Source organism: Chiloscyllium plagiosum, chromosome 29, assembly GCF_004010195.1.
Source record: "Chiloscyllium plagiosum isolate BGI_BamShark_2017 chromosome 29, ASM401019v2, whole genome shotgun sequence".
Lineage (NCBI taxonomy): Eukaryota > Metazoa > Chordata > Chondrichthyes > Orectolobiformes > Hemiscylliidae > Chiloscyllium > Chiloscyllium plagiosum.
In genome coordinates, this window is record NC_057738.1 from 9,130,081 (window position 1) to 9,151,242 (window position 21,162).

The following is a 21,162-nucleotide window of genomic DNA, read 5'->3' on the forward strand; positions in this document are numbered from 1 at the left end:
AACGTCGTTCATTCACAATTGTCAAGTGCAAGTCTCAGGGTTCCTCTCCCCGAGGAAACCCAGACCCTGCGCCAACTAATGCACTAGCCCATGAAACTCTTCAGTGGTATTTGGACTACAGCGGGGTTGGAGGTGGGGGAGAGAGGAAAGGGCTTGATGACCGATGCGGACAATTGGCTGTGACGGGTGTGGTCTTGATTGCAGCGGGCGGGGGGGCGTGGCCTCGGGTTGTTGGGCGGGGTTTGTGATGGGTGGGCGTGGTCATGGGGAGGTGGGCGCTTTGTGCAGCCGGCGGGCCCACAGCGGCATTTAAAGAGCCCGGACAGCGGGCAGTGCTGGAAACAAGCGGGTTGTGAGCGTGGCTGGTGCGTGAGCGAGTTTGCTGCCCTCAGTATTTAGTTTAGTTTAAACTACCTCAGAGGAGCAGCTGACTTGTTGCTGTGTTAATGTATTAGAGGGGGTGGTGGTGGGGGAAGGTGATCAGTCAGCCCGGGGGCCCTGCAACAACCTGGTGTTTATTTTTGGTCAAGTGTTGTAGCAGACGGAGTGAGGGAGCTGCTGCAGCCTGAGCCCCCCCACCCCGGAGCCAAGATGCACACCACCCAGAAGGACACCACCTTCACCAAGATCTTCGTCGGCGGGCTGCCCTACCACACCACGGACGCGTCGCTCCGCAAGTACTTCGAGGTGTTCGGCGATATCGAGGAGGCGGTGGTGATCACGGACCGGCAAACCGGCAAATCCCGCGGATACGGCTTTGTAAGTACCCGAGGGGAGGGCACAGAGCCCGGTCACCTTAAACACGAATGGGTCCGGTCCGCTGGCTGTTTTACTGATGCCGGGGTGTGCCCCGGGTTTTCTTCGCCGTCTTTTTCTGTATTTTCTCTTGTGTGTCCAGGTGACCATGGCTGACCGGGCGGCGGCGGAGAGGGCATGCAAAGATCCCAACCCCATCATCGACGGCAGGAAAGCCAATGTCAACCTGGCCTACCTCGGGGCGAAACCACGCATCATGCAGCCGGGTGAGTGTGGGAGCCTGACTCAGGGGACAACACAACCAAGCCCCAGCATCACACTGTACGCACCGCCTCCCTCAGAATTTAAAACATTCACAACCCATTCAACAGAAATCTCACAAGAAAGAGCGTTAGGATATGAATGTGGGCGCTGCGATGTATATTCCCAGTAGCTGGCCAAAGCATTTGACCTGTAGTGGGGGGCGATGTCTGCCTGTCATTTTCTATTTCTATTTGTAACGTTGTCTCTGGTTTGTCTTTGACAGGTTTCGCTTTCGGAGTACAGCAGATTCACCCCGCTTTCGTCCCCAGGCCCTATGGGTAAGTACTTTCGCTGTCCTGCCGCAATTCATAACCGGCTTCCGCTTCAATTAAAGGCAGCTATGTTTCGACTGTTAACGCCTTCCGACCTCATCGAACTGCACCTCAACAATATTCTGTAAAACAGCAGGAGCCTGAAAGCGAGTCTGTGTCTATTTAACTAACCACGAAAGGGCGAATTAGTTTTAACACCCATTGTCAATGACTAACAAACTTTTGGAGAATAAATATATCTTCTCTTATGCTGTGCAATCTCTCACTGAGTCAAGTTCTGAAAGCGATTCTGTTCATCCAACCCACCATCCGGATAAATACTTGTGGTGCCGTGTAATGGTGTTATTTATTTATTTTAACAAATCGACTTTGTGCCCCCTTTTGGCTTGACTCAATTCTATGTATTTCTTTCTGATCTGACAGGGGTCGTTTACAGTTAAGATAACATGATGATGAGAGAAGCATTTGATGATATGAGGTGGAATAGTTACCGAATGAGCAGATCTTAAACTGTAACCAGTAGACTCAAACACACAAACAAGCTAAAATGGTGATTAACTGTTGCATGTATGTTATTTCTTAGAGTGCAATAGAGCTGCGTGTGCTTTTTACTTTTAATGAAGTGGTGTTTAGAGCTAAACAAGCAAACTGCGTGCTTTGTAATGAAGAGAGCTATAGTGAGGACTTTTCTGGAATTTTCTTTGTTCAAGAATGTTAATTTGTTTTGCCACTTGGGAGCAAGGGGTCCCACTTTATTTTGCTTTGTTGCTGTAGCCTGATTTCCAGTTTAACAATTCAGTTTCTGGGTTGTAGTGAGTGCTAAATTCTGTGTGATTTTATTTTTTGATTACCAAATCAACCCATCGCGTGCATGTTGCGATGTTTATTTATTTTGGTTTGGTTGTTTATTTTTAAATTTTGTTAACACAAGTGCAATCTTCTACAAATTCACGGATACAGTCATTAAGTATCCAGGACATCATAATTCAAGGTGGTTTCGGAAGAACACATTTCCTTAAAGACGTTCCTTGTACTTAGTGACCATCTAGTTATAGACTGGCTACCAGATCGGAGTAGACGAGATTATCTAAACATCAGTACATTTAGCCACTTTATAAGCTTTGTGCTGTAGATGAGTTCATTTTCAAATTTACATTCTAAAATGATTCATTCAGAATCTTTAAACGCTATTGCAATTTTGCCTGTACATTGTTTTTTAGATGTGTAAAGTTAAAGCTGAAGGCAAGATATAGGGAGGAACAACACGTTATAATATCTTTCATAGAATCCCTGTAGCATGGAAGCAGGCTTTTGCCCATCGAGGCCACACTGACTATAGGTATGCAGTTTCCCACCCTATCCCTACATATCTTTCCTTTCATAAATTTATGTTGACTCAACTCCTATCACATTAATGAATTCTACATAGTAGTTTAGAAATTGGAGAAAATGTAACGAAACAACAATTCCCAAAAGCAAAAGGGGTGCCAAAAGCGTAGCATAGGTTTGCACACAATTTCAATCTGCTAATCTGTTTTCTCCTATGAATAAATGATGATCCATAACAATAAACTTCATAAGTAATAAATGAGTCATGGAATATGCAGGTGGAAAAGACCAAGTCATTCTAAGCTTTGAAAAGCAACATCATTATTTCATTGTACTGGGTACTGAAGACCTCATCCAAATTTTATGACTGCTGACCTAGGTTAACAGTTATGCACTTTGTCAGCTTACCTTTTCACATCAATCCTATTTGCAACAATTACTTTACTAAAGCACATGACAAAGAATTATCTAGCATACTTTAAAAAAAAACCTATTATTTCACCAAATTATGATTATATGCAGCATTTGAAGGGAATAAATCCAAAGGGATCATTTTCACTGATAGTAAATTGAGGCTATAAAATTTTAAACTATTGCATGAAGGTATAGATTACAAATCAGACACATTTTTAAAAAGCAGGATTCTTGTGGATTGCACAAGGAAAGTTGCTTGTTTTGCCTTATACAGACATTTCCTCTGTTTAATAGATCCCTTTTAGTAGAAGATTAAAAATAGAGTCGGGAGTCATACTACAGCCTGTCTTGTCACTCATCCGGTGTGAAATGGCACGGGCTGGGGAGTGTGCTAAGAGTTCCCATGAGTTTAAAAGAGAATGACCCTTGTGAGCTCAGTTTCACATTCCAGCACCTGTTCAGTTTTCTATGGATTACAACCAAAAGCCAAGCCCAGCACTCCCCCCAGCTCCATCTCCTCCACCCTCAAACACATGTTAAGAGATTCTGATACAGGAGACATTTTATCAACCAGTATCAGAACACAGTAACAATCATTTTCAAAATTTCTATCCAACTTTAGTTTGTCTATAGGATATAAGTATGTGGAAAAAATCCAAAATAAAATTTACAAGGATGACATTCAATCAGAGAGGTTGTAAGTGTCAAGGAGGGCTGAACATGCAGGTGCAGCTGGTTATGTACACTAGGGAGAAAGGAATATGAGCATATATTAGCAGGGTGAGAGGAAATAAATGAGTGGGAGGAGGTTTGCGTGGAACATACAGTGGCTGGGTTGAATGGCCTGTTTCTGTGCTCTTAAGTCTCTGTCTACACACAAAAAGTAACATGTCCTAATCAATATGTCTTAACCTACCATAGGTGATGTGTAGATTTGGCATAATTTGAAGCAGTACACTTACATATTTCTCTCAAATTCTGAAATATAGATGTTATTAACTTTAATTATATAACTTTTCAAAATTTACTATAACTGCTGGATTCTAGGGCATTTCTGTATGTACAAGTCACAATAACAAAAAAGTTTGAAGTCAGTTTTGATAGAATTTTCTTCACATTTCACAAAAGTATGCTTCCTAACTTGTTTCAAAGCACTCACTGATATTTGTTTTGCAGTTTTTTCACATGGTATCTGATAGAATGTTTGCCAATGTGGTCAGTTGAAAATTTAGCTGGGTGATTACTTTCAATGAATCTTTTCCTTGAAGTGATGACAATAATATGGAGAAGACATGGGGGAAATTGAATTCTTTATCTCACAAGCAACACGCCTAATCTTAACATATTTAACTTGCCTACTTTTGTGGATTCTGAGAGGATGAATGAGCATCTGCTTCCCAGGAGAATGAACAATATGGATACATCAAACTGGGAAAGCTTCATACAAGTATATTGTGTGAAAATAATAGTAGCATGCCATTTGGCACAATCATGGTTTAAAATCAATGCAAGTCTCATGATTAAGATCAGAACATGAAGGCATGGGAGCAAGTGATATCATTATCACATAGCAAGCCGGCTACAGAACAGAATAGTAATTAACTGCAAGAGCAAAAACTACTGGAAAAATTCAGCAGGTCAAGCAGAGAAATCAGGTTGATGAGCTGTCATTAGTTTGGGAGATCAGAGCTAGCACCACCATTGTTCATCTTGATAGAAACAATTCAAATTTAGGAATCAGGAATTCATTTACAACATGTATGGATGCCACCAAGTTGAAGGACATAGCTAATGCAGAGGAAGACCGTACCGTAATAAAGAGGATATTAATAAACATGCCAAATGGATATTTATTTGGCAAATGAGCATCACTATTGATAAGTATGAAGTGGTGCATTGTAGGAGGAAAAGTAAGGAGAGCATATGCTGCTTGGAAAATTGTTTCTAAACAGGGTAGAGGAGGAGAGGACTCTAGGCTACAGGAAATGTAATCACTAAAAGTAATTAAGTCAGAAGTCACACGACACCAGGTTATCATCCAACAGGTTTATTTAAAATCACAAGCTTTCAAAGCGCTGCTCTTTCATCAGCTGAAGTGGAGGGAGATGCGCAGGCATAGAATATATAGGCGGGTAAAAGTAATTACATTGATGAAATGGTAAATAAAGCTGAAAGCTCTTGACTTCCTTTCTAGAAGAATAGAATCGTACAGCATATTGGTTAGACCATACTTTGGAGTACTATGAACAGTTTTGGTCATGTTACAGTAAAGCTATAGAAACATTGAAGAATATGCAAAAACAAATTTAGAATTATTCCAGATCAGGGAGGTTGTGTTTTGGAAAAGCTTGACGGGCTGGAGCATTTTTCCCATAAACTGAGTCTAAGGGGTAATATGATTGAGGTATTTAAGATTACTACATTTTTCGCTGTCATGTTTTTTCATAAAAGATGTTTCAACTTGCATGGGAGAAGAACATGAGGGGGGCTGGTCATAAATATAAGGTAGTCACTAATAAATCCAATAATGAATGTAGGAGGAGTTCCTTTGCTAAAAAAGTGGTTAGAATGTGGAATTTCTTTTACCACAAAGAGTATTTAAATAACATGGATGTATTTAAGGTGAAGCTGGATAAATAGGTGAAAGAGAAAATAATAGAAGAATATGTTGATAGGAAGATGGGTAGGATCAGGCTTGCTTGTAGCATCAACACTCATTGATTATTTGGGCCAATTACCCAGATTCTGTGCTGTAAATATTAAACACTTACTCATTAAAAAGTACTTGATTAAATTTTGAGCTGCTTGCTGGTGTTTCCATTGCAATGTTAGGTGTGACTCTGTGCTGGAAGGAAGATCCCAAACAGCTGGTTTCAAGGTCAGGGGAAAAAATACCCAAATGAACAACTTCAGATGAAATAGTTCAGTTCCATTGTTGCTGCTAGGATTGATGGGAATTTAGCAGTATGCAAAATAAGGTATCTTATTTCACTTCAATAAATTGTATATGGGCAGTATTTTTACTAAACATACAAGTTGCATTTACATAGCACTAACAAAAGGTACTTACCAGGAAAGAAAAGTGAGAAAGATGAGGCTCCGAGTCTCAGCAAGTGTTTAGGACACAGACAGCTGAAGACCAGCTTGGAGCAAAATAAATCTGGGATACACAAATGACCATACTCGAGAGCAGAGAGATTTGGAGGTTACAGAGTTATGGGGCTTGAGACCTGAAAGATGCAGAGATGAGACTTTTAAAATCAAAGGATCACAGCACTGAAAACAAATAGTGATGGTGGATAATGATTCTTGGCATGTTTTATGGGCAGTAGATTTTTTTTCAACAAGTTCAAGCCTACAGATGGAGTTTGTTTTTCTCTTCTACCATGCATACTCTAAATGTAACATCGTCATTTTATAAAATCCATGTACCTTGAGTGAAAGGTTTCCAGTGGTTTCCATTGTGTCAAGTAGAAGAAATTAACAATGTTGATGATTGAAATCGAACATCGCTTTTATTTTGACAATTTTTTTGGCATTAGTTTATTTCTCTTTTGACAGCATGAAATGTGAAGTCTGACTGGGAATGAAGGACTTTAAAAGGGGGAGATAACTTCTTAAGATTGATTCCATTGATGTCTGTAATATTGTGCATGAAGCAGGTTTCTTCCATCTTTTAGAAATGTAGATATGGTCATTCTAACTCAGAACGAATACAATGAGATTTGTAACTTGTTACTTGTTCCTATTAAGGACATTGGACTTGCCCTCGGGCAGGAGGAGGATGTCATTGGCAGGCAAATAAGAGTGAGTGCCTTAAAATGAAGGCACTTTCTCACCAACATATTTAAATTTAAATTAAAAATTGGCCTTTATATATTAAAAAATGCATCACTGGTTGCAGAGAGAGATGGCTATTAAACAGCTAGTCTGTCCCCTCTTGTCAACAGAGACCATGAGGCCACTGGGAAAACACCAATTGGCCTCCTTTGATATCATTAACAAACTTAAAACAACCAAATCCCAGGTGTCTAATTTCTAAACCCTCTAATCATACCTCAAGGAAAAATGGCCATGGACAGAATGGAGCCATCTATTTTTAGCACCATCCTCTTGTCATTCTGGGCATGGACGAGCCTAAAAATTAATCTCTAACTGTGCATCACATGATTCCATCTGTTCAAATGCACCTCTGAGCTGTGGGACTTGAACCTGGGTCTTCTGACCCAGAAGCAGTGTCATTACCACTGTGCCACTTACAACATGCAGCTTCTTATATATGGCTGCTAAATTGTATCTGGGTTATTAGATATTTTAATCAACCAATGACACACGTCTGGAGCAAATGGCACGAGCCTTCTGGCCCAGATGTAGGGACGAGCCTTTTCAGCCCTAAAAGAATAATGGTCGTCCTTTGTAATGCTAGGATATTATTTAAAGATGGGCAGATTAGTTTCTCTAACACCAACTATGGGAAAGGTCTTTTTGAATCCCAGACTTGACATTTTCATATTAATTAATGAGATGATGATATTGCTGACAGGGCTCGCATTTGTTGCCCATCCCTTTTTGCCATTGAGAAGGTGGTGGTGTGCTATCTTTTCTTGTAGCAACTGAGTGGCTTACTGGGCACTTTCAGAAGGCCGTTATCAGTCAAGCACATTGAGCTCAAACTGCCGTGAAACACAGAGCAGGCCAGACAAGAGCAGCATATTTCTTTTCTTTATTAGAGAACCAGATGGGTTTTTCTGATAGTTTGCAGTCACCATTACTAATACTTACTTTCTCATTTCATATTTTATCTAACAAATGGACTAACAAATGGAATTTCAACTGCTGTGGTTGGATTTGTGTCTCAATTAGTAATCCATGCCTTGGGATTACTTGGCATTGACATACAATGCAATGCTATATCCCCAATTTGAAAACTGCTGCTATCATTCAATATCAAGTAGATTCTGCATGATATCTGAAGAAGAGGGAAGTAAACATTTGCTCACAACCTGTCGCATATACCATTGACACAACTTGAGACAATCTTCAGTTCAGACTGTGTATTTCCTGCTTTTTTTTTTAAATCAATGTTTGTAAAAGGTGGCAGCGAACAGTTTTGAAAAGAATGTTGGTTTCCATCTAATACACACAGTTGTATTTAAAAGATTTTTTTTATTTACCTATACAATGACTACCTTTTAAACACAGTTTTGTTATTCAAGCTGTGTTTTTCTTTATATTGAGCAGATTATAAGCCATATTTTAACAAGGTGGTATTCTGTGTGCTTATTTGTATACACTTCATATTAAGTGGAAAGTTCAAATGTCTGACTTAATGTCTGACTAGATGTTGGACACAGTTCATCAGACTTTGCTTCTAACTGTACCCGTGAACTATTTAGAACTTGTATTACAGCTGCTCAATTGTTCTAATTGTGAACAAGATCAAAGATCAATTAAAATTCAGGAAAATTTTGCTAAACTGGATTGAGGTTGTAGTACTTCAGAAGACAATGATAATATCATTGTTATCAGGAATTACTGTTACAGAATTAGTCAAAAATGGATTTTGTTTATAATTTTCAATACTCTTTATCCTTCCTGGCATAGTCGTGATATCTCTAAGTTGGAAATGGCATAATAAAACTTTGTCAAAAAATGATGTACTTTAAAAATTCCACAATACCTTTATTCACAAAGTTTTGGGTATTCATCTGTTCCTCCTGTAGCCAACGTTTTATACATTTTTTTTTCCCCTCGGCTTTTTGTTGTGTATGGAATGACTTTTTTTTTTAAGTCAAAGTTTCCTAAAATTTGTAAAACCAAATGCTGTTGTGCTTCTGACAAAAGTGGATAAGTGAAATTGGACTCGTCAGCCTAGAGATCTTTTTAGCATGTTCATGTTTAGAAAGAAGATGGAAGTGTCTTTCGAAAGTTAAACCTGACAGTTTGATTGTTTCATTAACTCCTACCTCCTGCCAGACATTAGGACAAAACAGAATTATAATTAGTTGTAACATGCCATCTAGTATAAGATGGGTTTCCAGCAGTTTCCATCTAATTGCTTGGTGACCAAGCCTGCACGTCTTAATGCTTAATTCACAACAATAACTAATAAACTGAGAAAGGGAAATCCTAGTTACCACTGAACTAATGTGATCATCTTCTACTAACTGACCTAAAATTTATATAGTCACTATGTTGTACAAGAACATACAGAATCACTGGGCACTGATTTAAGAGTGAAATCCCATAGATTGAAGAACAACTCAAAATATTTTATTTAAAGCTGTATATGCCATTTTATCTTATTAAATATATATAATTTCTTCAGCCTCACCAGTCATCTTTATCCCCTCTCGCTGTGACATGTTTTTCTTTCATGCCATCTTTGTCTTTTAGTGTCTTTTTTTTCTTTTGCATGTCATTAGGCGGATCGTTGCAAGCCAGATGATGGGGTCAAGGTTTATGTTTTCATTTGCTCTAGGACTTCTTCCTATGACCTTTTCTTAGAATGTAATGCACATGTACTGGACTTCAGTGCTGTGATTTTAATAATGTCTGTTGGATCTCTATTGGAGTCTCATTGAGTGATGAATCGGAGCCTCACTAGATTTCACGTGTAGAGTGATCTTGCCGTGTGACCATTTGTTTATCACCATGTGGCCTTTGTTTGGTATTTTTAATTTTTTTTTCTTTTTGTTTTTTGCCTGTGTTTTACTTTAATTAGGTGATGGGGTTGTGGATCTGTGATATGATATTAATGAGTGCCGAGACTGCATAGCAACACATAGGGTTGCCATGATATGTTTGCAACGACTACCGGCCAAAATATCAATAGAAACTGCCCTGCAAAATGTCAGTGAAATACTGTCCAAAACAAATTTGTTTAAAGTTCTGAATTTTTAGAAACCAAGACTAAAAACCTGAAACCTAATGAGACCTGACAAATTGTTTTCAGTTTTCTATGTATTATCTCTTGGTTTTAACTGTGCTACAACCATATTGCTTTTCATTAACCACTTTATTTAGTTATAAATGTAAAATTTCAGGATGTCAGAACTTGTCTTTTTTTTGATATCTATTGTTATTATTTAACACACACTAGTTTGCTCTCTCTAAATCTAGTCACACATCCTGTTGTACCTAGTTGGCCAAAATCTTTTGTAAAATTTATTGCACATATAAAGGCCCTTGGGCATTCCACTGGTTCTATAATGGATTCATTAAGACTTCCTGTATTGTGGCAACCCTATATGCACAATAACAACTAGAACTTTAAAAACAGATCAAGCCCAAAATTGTTTCTTTACTGCTATTTTATTCTTGCTTATTCCACAGGATCCCCACTCATTATGTCTACCCACAAGCCTTTATGCAACCTGGAGTCGTCATCCCGCATGTGCAACCTGCAGCTGCTGCGACCCCTTACATTGACTACACGGGGACTGCCTACGCGCAGTATTCCGCAGCCACAGCTGCTGCTGCCGCTGCCGCCTATGAGCAATATCCATTCGCCGCAAGCCCTGCTGCTGCAGCAGCAGCTGCTGGTTATGTCACTGCCGCCGGGTACAGCTACGCAGTGCAGCAGCCCATGCCCAATGCAGCTCCTGGGGCAACTGCTGCTGCAGCCTTCAGCCAGTACCAGCCACAGCAGCTGCAAACTGACCGCCTGCAATAACAGTGGTACTTTTTTTAAAAAACCTAAAAGTACACCATACTTTTAGAATCAGGAGAGCAACCATATATTCCAGCACTCCTCAACTATTACAACTACAGGACATAAATAAATGGACATGGGGTGGGAGACAAAAGTATACTACTTTCTGATTGCGAGGAAAAATATTTTTGCAGCTTTGATTACTACAAACAATTGTGCTCTATACTGTCATAGCACAAGAAGATGGGATAGCAGAATATGCTTTTTTGTTTACGATCAAGAAATCTTTTAAAATGCAAGTCCAAAGCCTTCAACCAGCCTGCAACATTCATGTATTAACAATGGGACATAATGTAGTATAACTGTGTTCCAACCATTTCATCAGGGAAAATGCTGCGATTCTTTCAGTGTGTAACAACTGCAGGAGCTGTATGCAATAATGTGCGATATGCAATAATAATTTAAATAATAAATGAGATGTGCTCGTCAAGGGGTCCGTGAGATACTGAAACAATTCTACATTATAGTAATGACTACCAATTCAATTTAAAAGCACTGAATGTCATTTTTTTTAAACTCTGACCTATGCAAAGTATTTGAGATATTTGAAGTGTCTCTTGGGCATCGAACAATCAAAGCACATGACCATGTGGCATGATGGACAGGCACCAACACTATTTATTTTTTAAAATATATTCTTCGCTTCTATGCACGAATAGAACTCTGAGCAAGTGATCTGGATTTAATGGACAGAACAGCTGTGCGGACAATTAATAAGGTAGACAGTTCTGGAAATACACATCACTTGTGCATGTTTGATGACTTGTCACATTTTAATCCCCCCTGTCCTGTTTCACTTTTCGGGAAACTTTAACTGCTGCTGTCAGCACTTTGGATTCTGAAATCAGATCAGTCCCTAACAATAACAGTCTCCTCTTTCTGTTTTACTGCATCTGTCCATGGTCATTGATTGAAAGCAAAAAGGAGAAAAAAAAAGTGAATTTTATTAATCATTGATTGAAACTGTGCCTTATAAAAATACTGTATTGTAATACTATTTTAAAATTATTTATTGTGAATGTTATTACAGTACGCACACCACAGGGGACATAAGTGCGAAACTGTATATGTATTCAGCTCATTGCAATAAATTATTAAATAGGTATTAGTTTATAATGTTAGAGCATAGCAATCTTCAAAATGTTGACTCCAGTTTATTTAAAATATTTCTATGACGCACTGTTCAGTGGTATTGTTATCTTGACATTTGTCAGTTTTAGGATATTAAATTAATATTTACTCAGTTTTTTTCATAATGTTTTAAACTGTACATAGAAAGGTTTCTGACTTTAGGATTTTAGAAATGTCAAACTTTTAGATTTATGTTGAAATAGTTAAAACAATTATTCTGCCTGGTAGAAAGCTGTAACTGCTGCTCCGTAGCCTGTTTCTAAATCTCAATTGCTTACTATCTTAAATGTTTTTATTATATGTACTTCAAACAGGTGAATATTCTAAATATAGATTTTTTTTTTATACTTGATGAAAAAATCTAAGATTTTCTTACAAGGGAAAGACCACCAAGCATTTTGAAAGCCTTTTTCATGTTGCTGGACAAATTTAATTAATCAAGCAATGGTAGCTAGCATTCTACAAAATTTCATCTTTAATATAAAAGTACTGTTGCTATCATGTTTCTATAACTGTACAAACTTCTTTATAATATATCAACATTCACCTCTACTACATACATTCAAAATAAAAAAAATTAAAAAATAAATGTCATTGCTATTTGTTTTGCTGGTAGTTTTTATTTCACTGGAAAGTCAGTTCACTGGCTTTTGCATTTTAAAAAAAAAAGTAAGTCTTTCTATTATCAGTAAGCTGTGGACATTTTTAAAAAAAAAAGTCAAAACCAGTTCACAACATATAAAAGAGGACTAGAGGGATATATTTTTGATTTTGGATGATTGAGTAAAATAGTTCATATTGATTGAACCACTACCAGAAGTCAACAGAAATTTAAAAAGACTACATAAACAGGTACCTGAATTAAAATCATAAATCTTACACTATCAACTAAAGTCAAATTTCCACAAAGATATTTAAGGGGTTCTTTGGCCGAAGGCTCAAAAACCAGCATGGAATAGTTGCCATGGAAATAAGTCTAATCTGTTTTAAATGTTCAGATTTAAAAACATACAAGCAGGAGTAGGTCCTTCAGTCACTGAGCCTTCACTGTCATTAGTGATGTCGGCTGATCAGACTAGGACAGACTAGGTTTCTGTCCTAAATAAGAACTGTTCTTTATTATCCGTACGACTAACTACAGGTAAACAGATATAAACTATTGACATTTATTACTTCTAACTAAAACACTGATCCTATTTAAAAACATGCCTTAGACACACACAGAAGGGGAAAATACCAAGAGGGAAATAGATCAATGGCAGAGGTAGAACAAAAAACTGGAAAGTCAGTTCAGTGGCCTTTGCTTTCCAAGCCTGATGTTGAGATAATCCTTCTTTGGCTAACCAGGCCCTTGGTGTTTAGTTGTCCTTCTCTGAAAGTTTCCACTGATTCATTGTCTCTGATTTATCAGTTCAAAAGCTAGATCTTGCAGCAATTGCTGCAGGAAATGTAACTGGTTTTCTTCAAGTTTAAACTGAATTTTTCTTTTAACTGCAGAGAACATGCAGCTTCTGTTGGGGAAAACAACTACACTCATTTCGGAGTTCTTTTTCTCTCTGTGTGTCTATGTCTTCAGTTTGTTTCCAGTTCCAACCTGATCAGTCAGCTGAGAAACAATTAGCTTTATTTATAAACAAGCCCTTGGCTCCTGGTTGTCTGCATAGTGCTAGAATCCACAGCCACACAAAAAAAGTTCACAATTGATATAAAATTACTTGCTGTGAAATTATGCAATCATTCCAGTAAATCTGTTTTTAAAAATAGTTCTTTCTCATTGCAGCCCACACTTTTAAACACATGGTCCTTTCACTACACACCCGTTCGGATGCAAACAAAAAGAAAAAGGGTATGTTGGTTAGAGACAAAGACTGGAAAGGCAATTCGATGCTCACTGTTCACAAGGTTGACTGAGCTGGTCTTTCTCTTTCACTTGCTTGTAGAAGGTACAGGGAGGCTGGTTCACACTCATAAGTTCACTGGCTAAGAGCCACAGCCTACAGCAACTATTGAGGGAGCATAAACTAAGTTTCTTCAGGCTTCAAGTGGTTTTTATTGCAGAGAAAATAGACAATTCTTGCCTTTGCAGAGATCTGATGGCTTCTCCCAAACATTCACAGCCCCAAGCTTTGAGCTACCTGGCAGCCAAACTCAATTATTGGAAGGCAGGAGTCACTTTTCATCAGTAGCTGGTCTGTAATCCATAGACCAGTCAACTACTTATTGACAGCTAAATCTTCATACGAAGCCACCACTCCAGCTCATCTGTAATGGGATTTTCACTACTGATTAAACAAGGGTATTTGCTTTTAAATTGCAGCAATCCTTCAATCCTTGGTTTTTAGTAGCTTTTCCCATTTCAATCCACAATGAAACAATATAGAAAACTAACAAAAAACATATAGTTCTTCCTACCAAAGTAGATAACATCACACTTATCCACATTATATTCTACTTGCTGAGATCTTGTCCACTTACCCAAACCATCTAAATCCCCTGAAGCCTCTGCACATCCTCCTGACAACTCATATTCAAACCAAACTTTGTATCATCTGCAAATGTAGAAATATTACAATTTGCTCCCTCATCTATAACGTTGATAAACATTATGAACAAAAGGGACACCATCACTGATCCTTGAATAACCTCAGCCTCACAAAATGCCAACTTGAGAATGGACCATTTATTTCTATTCACCTCTTTCTGTTAACCAATCCCCAATCCATGGCAATATGTTATACCACATCCTATGTGTTTTAATTTTGTTTACTAACCTGTGTGGGACCTTATGGAAAGCCTTCTGAAAATCCAATTATACCATATCCATTGGTATTCCCTTATCAATGCTGACAACCTAGAAAAAACACATTAAACATTCCTAATTCTGTGTTGGTTTTGCCTATTCAGATAGTTTTCTATTGCTCAATTATTGCATCCCTCAAAATAGATTCTAGTATTTGCTTTGTAAGGCTGCCATAAGGCTAACAGGTTTATAATTGCTCATTTTCTATTTTCCTCACTTCTGAAATTATGTTTGCAACCTTCCTGTCTGCAGGCACCAATCTAGTATCAGTAATAACCAACAATGCTTTGACTATCTTTATAGCCACCTGATAAGACCATAAGATAAGAGTAGAAATAGTCCATTCAACCTTTCACGTCTGTTCTGCTATTTAATGATATGGCTGATATGGTTCTCACCCTCATTTTACCTCCTTCTCCCTGTAGCCATTTCTTTCTATTACTATTCAAGAATCTATCATAGCAGATTTTAAGAAGATTTGTGGCTCAGGTTGAGGTTCTGGATGTAGGTTTACTCACTAAGCTGGAAGGTTCGTTTTCAGACATTTCATCACTATGCTAGGTAACATCAGTGAGCCTCCAGATGAAACACTAGTGGTATGGCCTGCTTTCTATTTATGTGTTTAGGTTTCCTTGGTTTGGTGATGCCATTTCCTGTGGTGATTTCATTTCTTGTTCTTTTTTTCAGGAGATGGTAAATGGGATCCAAGTCAATGTGTTTGTTGATAGAGTTCTGGTTAGAATGCAATACTTTTGGAATTCTCATGCGTGCCTCTGTTTGGCATGTCCTAGGATGGATGTGTTGTCCGAGTCATAGAGTCATAGAGATATATAGCATGGAAATAGACCCTTCAGTCCAACCCATCCATGCCGACCAGATATTCCAACCCAATCTAGTCCCACCTGCCAGCACCTGGCCCATATCCCTCCAAACCCTTCCTATTCATAAACCCATCGAAATGCCTCTTAAATGTTGCAATTGTACCAGCCTCCACCACTTCCTCTAGCAGCTCATTCCATACATGCACCACCCTCTGCGTGAAAAGGTTGCTCCGTAGGTCTCTTTAATACCTTTCCCCTCTCACCCGAAACCTATGCCCTCTAATTCTGGACACCCCGACCCCAGGGAATAGACTTTGCCTATTTACCCTATCCATGCCCCCTCATAATTTTGTAAACCTCTATAAGGTCATCCCTCAGCCTCCGATGCTCCATGGAAAACAGCCGCAGCCTGTTCAGCCTCTCCCAAAGCTCAAATCCTCCAACCCTAGCAACATCCTTGTAAATCTTTTCTGAATCCTTTCAAGTTTCACAACATCTTTCCGATAGGAAGGAGACCAGAATTGCATGCAATATTCCAACAGTGGCCTAAACAATGTCCTGTCCATCGCAACATGACGTCCCAATTCCTGTACTCAATACTCTGACAATAAAAGAAAGCATACCAAACTCCTTCTTCACTATCCTAGCTACCTGCAACTCTACTTTCAAGGAGTTATGAACCTGCACTCCAAGGTCTCTTTGTTCATCAACACTCTCTAGGAACTTACCATTAAGTGTATAAGTCCTGCTAAGATTTGCTTTCCCAAAATGCAGCACCTCGCAGTTATCTAAATTAAACTCCATCTGCCACTTCTCAATTCATTGGCCCACCTGGTCAAGATCCTGTTGTAATCGGAGGTAGCCCTCTTCACTGAAAATGTGTTGCTGGAAAGGCGCAGCAGGTCAGGCAGTATCCAAGGAACAGGAGAATCGACGTTTCGGGCATGAGCCCTTCTTCAGGAAGTGCAGTCCTCACTTTCTCCTAACCCTCTTCACTGTCCACTACACCTCCAATTTTGGTGTCATCTGCATACTTACTAACTGTACCTCTTATGCTCGCATCCAAATCATTTATGTAAATGACAAAAAATAGGGGACCCAGCACCAATCCTTGTGGCATTCCACTGGTCACAGGCCTCCATTCTGAAAAACAACTCTCCACCACCACCCTCTGTCTTCTACCTTTGAGCCAGTTCTGCATCCAAATGGCTAGTTCTCCCCATATTCCATGAGATCTAATCTTGCTGATCAGTCTCCCATGGGGAACCTTGTCGAACGCCTTACTGAAGTCCATAAAGATCACATCTGCCCTCATCAATCCTCTTTGTTACTTCCTCAAAAAACTCAATCAAGTTTGTGAGACATGATTTCCCATGCACAAAGCCTTGTTGACTATCCCTAATCAGACCTTGCCTTTCCAAATATTTGTACATCCTGTCCCTCAGGATTCTCTCCAACAACTTGCCCACCACTGATGTCAGGCTCACTGGTCTATAGTTCCCTGGCTTGTCTTTATCACCCTTCTTAAACAGTGGCACCATGTTAACCAACCTCCAGTCTTCCGGCACCTCACATGTGACTATCAATGATACAAATATCTCAGCAAGAGGCCCAGCAATCACTTCTCTAGCTTCCCACAGAGTTCTCGGGTACACCTGATCAGGTCTGAGGATTTGTCCACCTTTACACGTTTCAAGACATCCATCACTTCATCCTCTGTAATATAGACATTTTTAAAGATGTCACCCTCCATATCCCTACAATCTTCCATATCCTTTTCCACAGTAAATACTGATGCAAAATACTTATTTAGTATCTCCCCCATTTTCTCCGCTCCACACAAAGGCCGCCTTGCTGATCTTTGAGGGGCCCTATTCTCTCCCTAGTTACCCTTTTGTCCTTAATGTATTTGTAAAAACTCTTTGGATTCTCCTTAATTCTATTTGCCAAAGCTATCTCATGTCCCCTTTTTGCCCTCCTGGTTTCTTTCTTAAGTATACTCCTACTTCCTTTTATACTCTTCTTGAGGATTCACTCGATCTATCCTGTCTATACCTTACAGATGCTTCCTTCTTTTTCCTAACCAAATGCTCAATTTCTTTAATCATCCAGCATTCTCTATACCTACCAGCCTTTCCTTTCACCCTAACAGGCATATACTTTCTCTGGATTCTCATTATCTCATTTCTGAAGGCTTCCCATTTTCCAGCCGTCCGTTAACCTGCAAACATCTGCCCCCAATCAAGTTTCGAAGGTTCTTGCCTAAAACCGTCAAAATTGGCCTCTCTCCAATTTAGAACTTCAACTTTTTGATCTGGTCTATCCTTTTCCATCATTATTTTAAATCTAATAGAATTATGGTTGCTGGCCCCAAAGTGCTCCCCCACTGACACCTCAGTCACCTGTCCTGCCTTGTTTCCCAAGAGTAGGTCAAGTTTTGCACCTTCTGTAGTAGGTACATCCACACCGAAGTGATGTCCTTCCTCATCTGTATGTAAAGATACTAGTGAGAGTGGGTCATGTCTTTTTGTGGCTTGTTGGTGTTCATGCATCATGGTGGCTAGTTTTCTGCCTGTTTGTCCAATGTAGTGTTTGTTACAGTTCTTGCAAGGTATTTTGTAAATGACATTAGTTTTGTTTGTTGTCTGTATAGGGTCTTTCAAGTTCATTAGCTGCTGTTTTAGTGTGTTGGTGGGTTTGTGGGCTACCATGACACCAAGAGATCTGAGTAGTCTGGCAGTCATTTCCGAGATGTATTTGATGTCGGGAAGTGTGGCGAGTGTGTCTGGATGTGTTTTGTCTACTTGTTTGGGTTTGTTGCTGAGAAATTGGTGGACTGTGTTCATTGGGTACCCGTTCTTTTTGAATACACTGTATAGGTGATTTTCCTTTGCTCTGCATAATTCCCCTATGCTGCAGTGTGTGGCGGCTGATTGAAATAATGTTCTAATGCAGCTTCATTTGTGGGTGTTGAGATGATTGCTTCTGTAGTTCAATATTTGGTCTGTATGTGTTATTTTCCTGTAGATGCTGGTTTGAAGTTCCCCGTTAGCTGTTTGCGCTACTGTGATATCTAGGAATGGCAGTTTGTTGTTGTTTTCCTCCTCTTTAGTGAATTGTATGCCAGTAAGGGTATTCTTGATGGTCTTGAAGGTTTCCTCTAGTTTGTTTTGTTTAGAGATGACAAAGGTGTTATTCATGCAGCGGACCCAAAGTTTGGGTTGGATGTTTGGCAGAGCTGTTTGTTCAAGTCTCTGCATTACTGCTTCTGCTAAGAACTCTGATATCGGAGATCCAATGGGTGTTTCGTTGGTTTGTCTATAAGTTTTGTTGTTGAAGGTGAAGTGGGTAGTAAGGCATAGGTCCACAAGCTTGATGATGTTGTCCTTGCTGATGAAGTTGGTGGTGTTTGGTGTATATGTCTTTGGCTCTTCTAATAGTGTAGTCATTGTTTCTTTGGCCAGGTTGATGTTGATGGATGTGAACAGGGCTGTTACATCAAAGGAGACCATTATTTCATCCTCTTCTATTTTGATGTCTTTGGTCTTCAGGAATTCTTAGGTGGAGTGGATGGAATGGCGTGAGTCTTCTGCAAAGTGTTTTAGTCTTTGATGTAGCTCCTCGGCCAATCTGTAAGTTGGTCTTCCAGGTAGTGAGACAATGGGTCTGGGGGGTGGGGGGGGGGGCCTCCTGGCTTGTGAATTTTGGGTAATCCGTAGAAGCATAGACACCAAATGGATCCATTTGGTATCATTCTTGGAAGTTGGTTTTATTTATTTCTCCAGATTTCTGAAGTTTTTTGAGCAGGGCTGTGATTTGGTTCTCGAGTTATGGGTGTAGATAGAAGTAGCTATCTCTCACTGTTCTAAATACACTCAATGACTTGGCCCCACACCTTTTGTGTAGCAAAATCCTTGCTACTTCAGTCTGCCAGTTGAAATAAACTTGAAAGTTATCATTATAATATTAGTGTTGATTAACTAATATCATAACATATCATTTACAGAGTGTTACCCATCAGTTCATGGTTTGATTGATGAGTCCAAGTGCATATTTGAACTCCCATGGGTCTTTATATCCCCAGGACCAACTCAGGCCTCCTAACCCATCATCCTTTGCCCCTGCACCTTCCATGCCAATCACCCATTATCCGCCATGGGCAATCCTCATGCTCACCTTGACCTATGCTGAAATTAAATAAAGTTCTTGTGTAAATTGATGAAGTCACCATTTCAAAAAAAAACTCTCATTGTTAAAAACCCATTCACTAGATTTATCTTCTTTAAAATGCTTAATTCCTTATAAAATGAATATTTAGGAATTAGGGAAGTCATGGACAATTCCACAACCTAGATGAATACATGTTCAGGAGAAGTTACCAGCTGCAGAAAGTTGAGCTATGTATTTCAGAACTCAAGTAGTGGCTGGAATCACTGTGATGCATCCGTGAAGTTGAAGGCTACATGGATAGCATGTTTAAGGAGATGGCAACACTGCCAGTTAGGAGCATGCAGGCAAAAAGGGAATGCTGACTGGCAGACATATTAAGAGATTCTTCTTATTCATTTATGGGATTTGAGTGTCACTAGCTGGGTACCAGACAGGTAGTACAGAAAACTCCCAAGTCTATCTTGCTCACTAAACCAGTTCTCCATTTTGGTGAGAGCAACGATTCCTTAGAGAAATGCCAAATTCCCATGAATGGCTCAGTGGGGGAAGGTGGGAGTAGGGAAGAAGGGTGGAAGGGCAACAAAAGTAGGAGATTTGATCGTTAGTGCAACTGACAGGCATTTCTGCATCCATAGATGTGATTGCAGGATAATTTGTTGCCTTCATGGTACAAGGTTCAAGGACCTGCAGGACACTGCTTGAACATTGGTACCACAACCCCCTTGACTGATGGGTGCATCTATTGACTTCACTGCAGACTATTCCCCTAAGAATTTCAGACAAGTTGCACTGTTTCTTGCAGTAACCCATATGTTAACACTGAGGGCAAGTGGTACAGGTGCTTGAGTGATATGACACTCTGGCTCACAACAAGATGTACATGCCCTTGACTTAGGACTGCTGCAAAGCATTGGCACCTGCCTGGTTATCTGACTATGCCAGTTGCCAAGGCAAGGCATAACAGGCCAGTGCAAGAAATGCATGCTGAGGGCAAGGAAGCAGTTCTGGTAGATGCCCTGATAAAATTGATATAATGGATTCTTTTCCCTGTGTGGTACCTGTATTCAATGCAGTGATACACTGCTCATTGCCAATGTTCCAGTCTGTCCTTGCAGCGCACTGTACCAGTGTGGATACCAGGATAGTAGCAATGCCTTCTTGAAAGTGGAATGCTGGTGTCTGTAGTGGAAGGGTTCATATGACTGATCCTTGATTATGCCTTGCTCTGCAGTCTGTCCATGGCTAACAAGGGTTTCCTGGAACAAATGCTGAGTTAAACCCACCAAGAATCTTCTCTGATTTCCAAGTCAAGTTATCCCAAAAGCTAGCTTGTCTGATGAGTTTGGTGAAATTGCAACCTGTGTTGGGCTGTTAACAATCCGTTCAGCACGCAATGGTGAACATCAATTGGGAAGTCACTACTGGTTCACAAGAATCAGCCCTCAAAACAGC

At 39.6% G+C, this 21,162-nt stretch overlaps 1 protein-coding gene across 1 annotated transcript; it reads left to right on the forward strand.

The window, feature by feature from the left end:
- The first annotated feature begins 314 nt into the window (after positions 1 to 314).
- rbm24a (RNA binding motif protein 24a) lies at positions 315 to 12,519 on the forward strand. Its single transcript, XM_043719120.1, has 4 exons — positions 315 to 759; positions 899 to 1,022; positions 1,283 to 1,337; positions 10,410 to 12,519. Exons 1-4 carry the CDS (start codon positions 592 to 594, stop codon positions 10,747 to 10,749), a joined length of 687 nt encoding a protein of 228 aa, XP_043575055.1. The 5' UTR covers positions 315 to 591; the 3' UTR covers positions 10,750 to 12,519.
- The last annotated feature ends 8,643 nt before the right edge of the window (positions 12,520 to 21,162 follow it).